The sequence below is a fragment of the Oryzias melastigma genome, linkage group LG22 (assembly GCF_002922805.2).
Source record: "Oryzias melastigma strain HK-1 linkage group LG22, ASM292280v2, whole genome shotgun sequence".
NCBI lineage: Eukaryota > Metazoa > Chordata > Actinopteri > Beloniformes > Adrianichthyidae > Oryzias > Oryzias melastigma.
This window is the reverse complement of record NC_050533.1, coordinates 5796200-5806535: the sequence shown is the minus strand read 5'-3', so window position 1 is coordinate 5806535 and position 10336 is coordinate 5796200. Positions and strand designations below refer to the sequence as shown.

Below are 10336 nucleotides of genomic sequence, written 5' to 3'. Positions count from 1 at the left end.
ATAGAATAGAATAGAATAGAATAGAATGCTGTATTGTCATTACAGAAGGAGCACAACAATTCTTTTAAATAAGAATCATAAGAATAAAAGGCAGAAACAAAGCAGTTTAAATACACATATTTACAAATGTCAAGGTGCTTGAAATGCTTCGCTCAGGAGCCTGATGCACCATGGGTAATGACTGTTTTTGAGTCTGGAGGCCTCGGTTTTGTCAGATCTGTGTCTCCTCCCGGGTGAGCGATGATGATGTTTGCAGAAGCCTCAAAGCAGGAGGTCACAAACATTTGTTTAGCAAGTCTGGAAAGTTTGATTTTGCAATAACCAAATGTTTGTCTCTTTTATCACTTCAAATCTTAGAAACTTTATTATGTTTTCAGAGCTAAATCGATTCCAGACAGTAGTTTTGACATTTGTGCACCGAAGGAAGGATTTTGTTTGGAGCTTTAAAGATGAATTTTTGCTAAAGGCAGAAGTTTATAATCTTTACAAAATGCTCCTTTAAAGTTTAATACATTTTATATACAAAGTGACATATTCTTGTACTGTTACTGACATGGTGATAGTATGATTTTTTTCTTATAAGCTGTAATAAATTTTTAATTTAAAAATTATGAGAAAACTAGGACTGTTTGATTTGCTTTAATTTAATTAAGTTTGTCTTCTTTGTAATAAAAGAGAAAATGAGAGAATGGGATTTCTCCAACAAACTTAATGAATTGTTTGCTTGCATGTCTTCTGTTCAAACAAATACACTGCAGTCAAAAGCAATATATCTGGCCATTATAGCCATGTATAAAAAACTACTTGTCTGAATTTAACATTAAAACTTAATGGAAAAATAAAACTTCTCTCAATTTCATTGGAAATTGAATAAAGTGCTTAAACTTTGTGTTGACATTTTTGCATATTTTAATATTTATAGGCAATTTAAAGACTTTTATGTTTGAATTAATGTAATTACTTTGTGACAATTATAGAAAACATAACTCAGTTTACGGAAAACTAACTCTGTAGTCCAGTTTTTTAAACTAATTTGAGGTCTACAGCACCCCCTATTGACCATGTAGTGTCACTGCTGACTGAACACCAAATTTTAACTGCTGTAAATGAACCATAAGTATGGATGTTCAAGAAATGGAAGCAAACATCTGGATTTTAGTCGACTAAATTCGCCTTTTAATATCATTTTTTTCAAAATGACATTTATTAATGCAAAAGAATCACAATTTTTACACCCAAGTGGAGACAGATCAATGAGTTTAACTGATTTCCAGCATCTTGTCTCACCTGCTGTTTTGCATTAAAAACAGCAGGTGAGATGACCAAACTATTTTTTTATTTTTTATTTAATTTTTATTCATTAATAGTAAAAACAAAATATAAACTTGAGTTATAAACTCAAACGTGATGGAAAAGGGAAAAAAATGAAAAGGGGACAGAAAGAAGAAAAACTTTCATGCTATTGGGTTATTGCATAAGAGTAAGAATAAAAAAACAAAAGTGTGATTAATTGGATTAATTATTTTTTTATCAATTGACAGCATTAATTATAAGGAAACGTTCTAAATTTTCAGCTTTTGTGTGATTATTTGCAGATAATAAGTGGTCGCCAAATACTGTAACTTAAAAACAATAACTGCCATTAATCGCAAATAATTTTTTCTCCAGGTTTGCAATTAATTTTTAATCGATTTCCAACCCTACATTTTTTTGTAAGTCCTTGTCTTTATGATGTGAAGTTGAAAAAAGGATTATTAAAAGAGATTGAACATAAAATAAGAGTAAGAATCAAAGATTGATACAGTTTTCTTGTTTTTAGGTTTCTTGTTCTTTTAATTGTCAATTTTTTTGCCTCTCATTGAACCATTTGGCACTAAAATCCAATAAAATTGCCTAATTTCCGTGTTTAACATTAAATTTGATGCTCTCTCCCTTTCATGTCAACTTTTATTTAGAAAATGCAATAAGGTTTTTAAGTATCCACCTTTATTTTGATTTGTATCTGCCATGCAAAAACAGTATATTGGGTGTCTGATTTAAAAAGAGGATGCTTTGCAGACAGAGGAACAACTTTGAAAACAAACTTAACAACACTTAACGACATTTATTTATTAGATACTTAGCTTCAAAACAAAAGTAAGATATGTTTTGTAAGTTCTAGTTATTTAGTAACAGTGGTTTCTTAGCATCAAAATCTATTGATTTCACTTATATATTACTTAAACTGCCTTGTATTTATGGGACAACTGTATATAAAACCTGTATTTATATACACACACAGGGTTAGGAAGATTTCTCCTATTTTTGTGGAATTTATCCCAGAATTTCACCAATTTTATAAGCCTCTCAAAGCTATTTATACACCCAAAGTGTGCCATACAGTGGAACTTTTTTACTTATTTTATTTTCGCCTAATATTCTCTATTTACCAATTGTTAACTTATTTTTTCACAAGTCCCTTCCTGTCATTATTTTGTGTAAAAATGTTATGATCATCCCCGTGGTTTAGCTGCACTTGTTCTGTAAATGTTTTTGTTTTCAATAAAGTTTTTATTGGCACTAGAAAGGAACAGGTAGGTTTTAAAGCATAAAGACACAGTTTTTGTTTGATTCATATTGTATTGGGAGTTACGTGGACTCAAAATGACTAATAAAACATAATTTATCGTGTAAAAGAAAATTTACAAAATCATTTAAACCAATTTTGTGGAGTTTAGGGTACCCTCGCGCATGCGCACTTCACTCCGCTGGCAAAAGCTAGCTGGAAGGTGAGCAGAGCGCTAACATCAAAAGTAACACTTTAGTCTATTAAGTTTGAGCCAACAAACTTTATTATTCACGAGAAAGGTACAAATCAACATTTTCTGCTAAATGGACTGACGTTTTATGTCTTTGTTACTAAACAGAAGCCAAAAATGTGAATTGTTTGTCAGTCAAACAGAAGCGAATGCACTGGTTAAGCTAGCTTTAGCCTCGGCTAACCAGTCGATTCGCTGTTTGCTAACTGAGTTCGCGTGGCAGTGTTTGAGGAGGGAGGAAGCTACTTTACTCGTGTTAACGAACGTGTTGAACTCCGATCTGCTCTGATTCAGCGACCTCCTAAAACAGGTAATTTCTGTTATTTTTCCTGCTTTCTAGCTTAAATTGCATAGCTACTGTTAAGCTAACTTAAACATCTACTGAATAGTTTAAAAATTAAAGGATGCTAGCTTCTAAAGACGACTCATATTTTTGGTAATTTAGGGCAACATGTCAAAAATTCTGTCTGTTTTCATTTAATCACATTAGAATGACACTTTAATAATTCACAGGAAACCGTTTAGCAATAATATGCAGACGATAAATGATGCTCCACTTGTGTTAAAGTTGCATTTTTGAAGGTTTTCTGTAGAAATATGTTTGGGGTGTGGCCACGTTGACACATTTCCATTACAGCAGCATTTAAACTAAAAAACATTTAGAGTATAACAAATTTGATTGCTTTTTTACATGTTTAAATATTATAATGAGTTGTGGGGACAAAAACACGTAACCAAAAGTGGATAATTGCAGTTTATATTGCATTAAACAAATGCATTTGTTATTGTGGAAGTCCAATATGTTAATGATTTTTTATCTTTTATCAAATATTTATATTGAAAGATATTAGGGCTGCCACGATTAGTCGACTAATAGACTATTAAAATAGTTGGTGACTAATTTAATAGCCGATTAATTGACTAATCAACGATTTATCGACTATTAAAATAGTCATCAACTGCTTTAATATTCAATTAGTCGTTGCTTTATATTATATGGAGTCAGAGTGTAGTAAAATTGAACAAAATTGTGAGTGTTTAGGAAAAAAAAGTACTTTTTCTTATATTTGAGCGAGTTAGACCAAAAAAAAAATAGTTCCTTGTTTCAGATGTCAAACGCATTAGTTTTAAACTTGTTTTAATACCAGAAAATAACTAAAACTTTGATAAACTATCTTCCTAATTGTCTTTATTTTTAGTTAGTTTAAAGCTACTGATGGTTAAGTTGTGTGTTTTACATCCAGTTTACATATGACCCGATTAGTCGACTATTAAAATAATTGTTTGTGGCAGCCCTAAAATATTTATTGAAAGATTTGGATGAATGTAAGACTTGGTGAGTTTACTTATGACTATATTAATAGTTTATTTATGTACTTTTTGATTCTTGTTCCATTATATCGAGCAGCCCGCGACCCATCATGGCAGATTTCGACTTCTCCACTGCAGATGCTGGGGCGTCAGCCACGTACCCCATGCAGTGTTCTGCACTGAGGAAAAACGGCTTTGTCATGTTAAAAGGTCGTCCATGTAAAATAGTCGAAATGTCTACCTCAAAGACCGGCAAGCACGGCCATGCTAAGGTAAGGTTTTATTCATCTCATTGGAATGTTTAATTTAATGTTTTTATGTAGAAACTCATCAGAGTTTGCTTTCAGGTGCACCTTACCGGACTCGACATCTTTACTCAGAAGAAGTATGAAGATATCTGCCCGTCTACTCATAACATGGATGTTCCAAATGTGACGAGGAAGGATTACCAGGTCGGATTTTGTATTGTATTTTATCTCTGCTTTATGGTTTTAACTGTATTTATTGAAAAAGAGATCTAAGATCTAAATGGGATTTCTTGGTATAATAAAAAAAAAACTAATCTAACTGATGCTGGAGCATCACCTATGTTTTATTAGCATTATGCTAACCAGGATGTAAGACTTAAATCTTTAGTGACGGGAGTCTTGGTATCTGATGCAGGAGATTCATCAGCTCTCAAGAGTTTAAAGTTATTTTCTGGATCACTTCTGTCTTTGTGGTTAATAAAAGTGAGTAGAAAAGAACTCAAGACGCACAATGAAAAATGTAAGAAACTTCACAAAAGAAGGAATTTCTTAGAAGTTTTGTTGTTTTTTACCAGCTTAATCTTAACTTTTATATATTTTATTAATGTTTTCAGCAGAGTTTATATTTTCTAAAAGCTGATTCATCCAGTTTTATAGCAGTTGTGGGAGTTGATCCATAATAATGTTGATCAGTTCTTAAAAAAAGTTAAAATACAAGATTTTTTCAGGGTCAAAAGGGCTGGATGAAAAGTTTCATTATATTATTTTTTTTTAATGTTTTGTTTAGGAATAGAAAACTAGTACATTAACACACTTTTTGTGATTGCTAAAATGTTACCTTTCAAAGAAACCTTAATAATGACGACAAGACGCCCTAAAAACACACTTTTCATACGTTTTATGCACATACAAGAATATATAAGGGTTAATAATGATTAAAAAGTTAAATAACACATTTTTTAAGTATTGAAAATACGTAGATAAAGAGGGGAATGTCAGTACAGAGAAGTTCAAGTATTTGTAAACAAATAAAATAAAAATTCTTTAAGATTTTGTTGGAAAATCTGATTCAGGTGCTGCTAAAGTAAAAGAAAACTGTTAAAACGTTAGTGGAACAACAAACATTTTTTTAAGTCTACATTATTACAATTCCACAATAAAGAAGTTTTGATACAATCATGTACTTGGATTATGTTTTTGTTTATAATATATAGTTTTTTTATTTAGGGGCAAAAGTTTACTTCAATTTTTAAGCAGTTTTTAAAGTGCAGCTCTTGTACAAATGTCTTCTTTTTATGGTTACTTGGACACAAAAGTTGTCCATCTTCAGTCACAAATGTGTGAACCTTTTGATGGACCTCATCTCCTCCTGAAACTGTCACAAACGCCGTGAAGTGGCTCATCCGCTCACCCAGAAAACCCACATAAGAGATTCACTCTCACCCCCAAACTCATCCGAGCTCCTTGATTTCTTCTACTTGTGTCTGAGATTTTGACTTCTACTTTTGTCTTCCTTTTGTGCTAATGTAGGTGATCGATGTCTCGGATGGTTTCTTGTCGCTCATGGATGATAACGGAGAAACCAGGGAGGATCTCAAAGTGCCTGAAGGGGATTTGGGCAAAGAAATCGAGAAGAAGAACAGCAGCGGGGATCCGTTCATGGTGAGTCGATGTGATGGAAGCTCTGAAGGGACCCATCTGGATAAATACTCATCTGATTTAGACTGAAAATGACTGTATAGTTATCATGTTTATCACTTCTAAGTTCCACTCCAATTATGTTTTTTCTATTGTAAAACCGTTCTAAGTGTTCTTTTTATTTTGATTATTTCCGGAGTCGCAGGAGCAAAAAAAAAGTCAAATCATGAAGAATAAACCATATTTAAGTCGGTTTGGAGTTTAAGTCGCAGTTTTGGGAGAAAAAGTAAAAGAAATACAAGAATTATCAGAGTTTAAGAGGAAACCAATCAGATTCTCTTCCTTGTTTGTTTTGGACGGTACTTCTTCTGCTGCTGTCAGTAGCAAACACTTCACATGCAGCGCCCTCTGGAGGTTTTTAGAGGAAATAACCGCTAAAGGACAACTGATGTTATCCGGTAAAAGAAAAACAAATATATGAACCTGTTTATGTCTAAAAAAATAAATAAAAATAAGTCGCTCCTGAGTATAAGTCGCACCCCTGGCTAAACCATGAAAAAAACACGACTTATACTCTGAAAAATACAGTCTGCAGTTTTTTTAGTTTTTTTTTTTAGACGTATTTTCTACAGAAATGTTCCCCTGGAATGTGGGCGGATGAAATAATCTGCTAATTTTCCCATCAGCCCTTTGTTTACATTCCCTCCTTCTAGCTAAATAGCACCTCACATGGCCAAGCTAACGTTAGCGTAGCAAAAACATGGGGGAAAAATATCGGAGCTTTCCAGCCGTTCAGTTTTGAGTCAGACGGCAGCTTGACGAGGTAAATGAAGACGACGATGGATCTATTTGTGTCCATGGAAGCTTCAGAATAGCAGCGGAGAAGGACGGTGATTGTGTCACGAACTTGAGCTTTTTCAAACATCCGGTTTTCATCTCCAACGAGATTTGAACAAAGAAATTGTCAGAAACAGTTATTTTATGCATGTCCTTCGTTATGAGAAAATAGTTATAAACATGATTTTCATTGGAGTGGGTCTTTACAATCTCCATAAGGCTTCAACTTTCAGGAATGAGATTCATAAAGTAGGAGGTTTTTTTTTTTTTTTTTTTATTAATTATTATAAATCAATTTTTAGCATTTTAGCTCTAACTTGTTCTCCTTCCAGGTCTCCGTGTTGAAAGCCGTGGATGAGGAGGATGTAGTCGCTACAAAGAACATGACCTCTTAATTAATCCCCACCCCACCCACACACACATATTTGGATCTGGTCCGGTCCAGTTTCACTGCAGACACACTCGCTCTCCATTCCTTTGGAAGTCCGCGCTGGCTTTTCTCCTCCAGGCATTCACGACCACATTCCAGCATCTCCCAGCATTCCTAGCAGCCTTTAACCATCAGCTTCTTAGGGTTCAAATCCCTTTTAATCCTTTTAGAAGGTAACGCCTTCTTATCTAGTTAATTAGCTTCTCTAAAAAACGCCTTTAGTTGATTTTATCTGTAGCGTGGCTCCACGCCGCGAGCGCTAGCGGCTTGATCCAACTCCCAGTTCAGAGAGCCCACAAACACCACTCCATTAATTATCCCCGATAACGTCCACGCACACAAACCGCTCTTTAAATGCCTTAGTGAATTTGTTTCTACGTCGGAACTGACGTCTTTGGGTGGGGCCGTTTGCTTCTCCGTGCTCTTCAACTCACCGTCCACTTGAGGCCTTTTCGAGTCGTAAATGTTGAGTTTGACCGAACAAAACCTTCATTATTATTTTCTGAGAACAAAGATAAACTATATCTGCATAACTGCAATAAAACAAACTTAAAGGAAGCAGCTCTTTGCTGTAGAAGATGTGAGTGGAAATGAGGAATTCACGGTTCAGGTAAGTTCATAATCTTAATAATAGGTCAAAACTGACTTATAACTATTAAAGCACCAAAACTGGCAGTGAAGAGGTTAGTTTTCTTTACAGAAATGAAGCTGTACAAAGTTTTAAGACTCCTTAAGTTTCCATGTTGTGTTTAGTTAATGTTAACTTGTTTCTAAAATCTGGTTTTGGAATAAAAATGCAGGAAAGTCGCGTTATGAGGGGCGTGTCCTCTCAACCTGCCACTACAAACAAACGTTTGAAATACGCTGCTGATTCAGTTGGTTTTGTTCCATAAAATGACGTTTGTATTCATTTAGTGTTAAAGCTGCTCGGTTGGCAGAACTGTAGAAATGTTTACATGATGTTTATGACATCAGGTTAACGCTAAAGTTGTAATTTTGTGTGTTGCTGTTTCACTTGATTTTATTTATTTTGTTCATTTATGGTGTCAAGTCAGGATCAGCCTCAAGTGAAGGAAAAATACTCAATTTGAAAAATATATTGGACTTTAAATAAAAAAAATATTTTAAACTTGAGAGAACACTTTGCAAACTCAAAAGTTTAAAAAAAAAATTGTAAATTTGATCAAATATATTGGACTTAAACTTTGAATGAAAAAACAACTATAAAGCTAAAACTTATCATATAAAAATATTTATTTGTAGCAGCTGCTGTTTTGTATTTTCACATTTTTTGCTCTCAGTCCTCGATTTAAAGTTTTAATTCAGATTTTTCGTTGTTGAAGTTGACGCTTATTTTGGTTCCAACTGGACATGATTGGTTGACGGAGCTTATCGTGATGTCACTTCCTCTCCAAAATGGCGTCTGTTTTTCGCCTCGCCCTCTCATACGATGTGGGGAATGGAAGCGACAACGCCGAAATGACATCATCATGATCTCTCTCACTCGAGGTCAATCATGTCCCGGTAGCCAATGAGCTCAAAGCTCAACATCAAAAACTTAAAAGTTAAAAACTGTAACTTTTGGACCGAAAGAAAAGGGAGAAATACAAAAAAAGTGGAAAATAAAAAACAGTTATTACAAATGTATATATTTTTACATTTAATAGGAATTTAAGGTTTACATATTTTACAATTTAAGTTTCAAATGTAATTTATTTTTCAAATTTTCTTAATTTTGCAATTTTTCCTTTAAGTTCGCAATGTGTACTTTTTGAGTTTGATACTGTTCAATTTTTTTAAAAATTTTTTCTCTAATTTACTGTTTTTTATTCATTTCAGCTGATCCTCATTTGACTCCATACACACAGTATTTCGATTTTTAGGGCATTTTTTTATCATATGTTTAAAGATGTTTAACAGCCATACTGTGGATTGCAATAGAAAATAAAAGCCATATCATTCAGTTTTCATATTCCAACATCATATTTCGATTCATTCCATCGTCATGCGGAGATGTGGGTCAGGAAAAAAACATTTAAACACTAAAGAAGTTCTAAATAAACTCCAGCGATATTCAAGGAATATTTTGTGACGATGTAGAGAACATTTACAGAGGAGGCGCTGGTTGAATTGTCCTTATTTTTGCCTTTTTTAAGCTAATATGCCTGTAAAGACTAGAATCGGCACCTCAAACATATGTTTATGTCTGGACGTTTCATGGCTTCTCCAGAGTTCAGTTCTTCCCTCCACCTCCGTTACCTCCATCAGTGTCTGCTTCCTCTGTACTTCCTAACATCTCAGCTTCAGTTTGAGAAAATGTTTACGCTGTGAGGAAATAGTCCTCGTTCTGAGCTGGAACCAGACTGAATGGAAGCGTTTTAAAATTAAGTGTTTTACGTCTCTTTTGTGTTCCAATCTACAGGGTTGTAACTATTATTATTTTTTCTGGAAATGTTGAGCAGTTTGTATTATCTATGAGGAAATGACATGTCCTTGAAAAATATATTGTATGAAATATGCAGAGGAAGTAGCTCGCCACACATCTTTATTCCTTATATTTTTGGAAATGTAAGAATGTAAGGTCACCCATTTGATCTGATGTTCCCAACGTTTTTGGTTCAGTTTGCATTAATAAAGTTATTTCTGATGTGAGTGGCCAAAAAAACAAAAAGAAAATTGGTGTTTTTATTTTGTTCAAGCAGTTAAAATCCTTCTGGAAACGTTTCCCTGTGAATCTTGAGGATGACAATTAGGAAGAAGGATTAAAAAAAATCAGAATAATTACTTTGAGAAAACCCTTTCGCATGAAATTATGTTTAATGGCCCTTAAGACCAAAGTTTCTTTGCAGGAAGAACTTGTCCGATGGAAGATTCAGATTTCTGATTCCTTTCTATAGTTGTGACCGTAAAAAATCTAAGGCTATAAAAATGTCACTGAATGAACCATCTATGCATTTCCAGCATACATTGAAATAATAAATGATCTCAATTAAATAGATACAGTGTCACTTTGACCAAAGCTGTTCACTTCCTGTTTGTGGCAAGAGAAGAGGATTATAGTGAGAAAGCTCTCA

The 10336-nt window shown here is 33.8% G+C and overlaps 1 protein-coding gene across 1 annotated transcript; it reads left to right on the top strand.

Annotated features, from left to right (window-relative positions):
* Window positions 1–2724: 2724 nt before the first annotated feature.
* On the top strand, window positions 2725–7820 carry LOC112145899 (eukaryotic translation initiation factor 5A-1). The gene is made up of 5 exons (XM_024271383.2): window positions 2725–3108; window positions 4207–4381; window positions 4457–4561; window positions 5888–6019; window positions 7165–7820. Exons 2-5 carry the CDS (start codon window positions 4220–4222, stop codon window positions 7225–7227), a joined length of 462 nt encoding a protein of 153 aa, XP_024127151.1. The 5' UTR covers window positions 2725–3108; window positions 4207–4219; the 3' UTR covers window positions 7228–7820.
* The last annotated feature ends 2516 nt before the right edge of the window (window positions 7821–10336 follow it).

Coding starts and splice junctions, on each gene's coding strand:
- LOC112145899 (XM_024271383.2), top strand. CDS start 4,220: ATGGCAGATTTCGACTTCTCCACTGCAGATGCTGGGGCGTCAGCCACG. Junction 4,562..5,887: donor TGACGAGGAAGGATTACCAG/GTCGGATTTTGT, acceptor GTGCTAATGTAG/GTGATCGATGTCTCGGATGG. Junction 6,020..7,164: donor GCAGCGGGGATCCGTTCATG/GTGAGTCGATGT, acceptor TTCTCCTTCCAG/GTCTCCGTGTTGAAAGCCGT.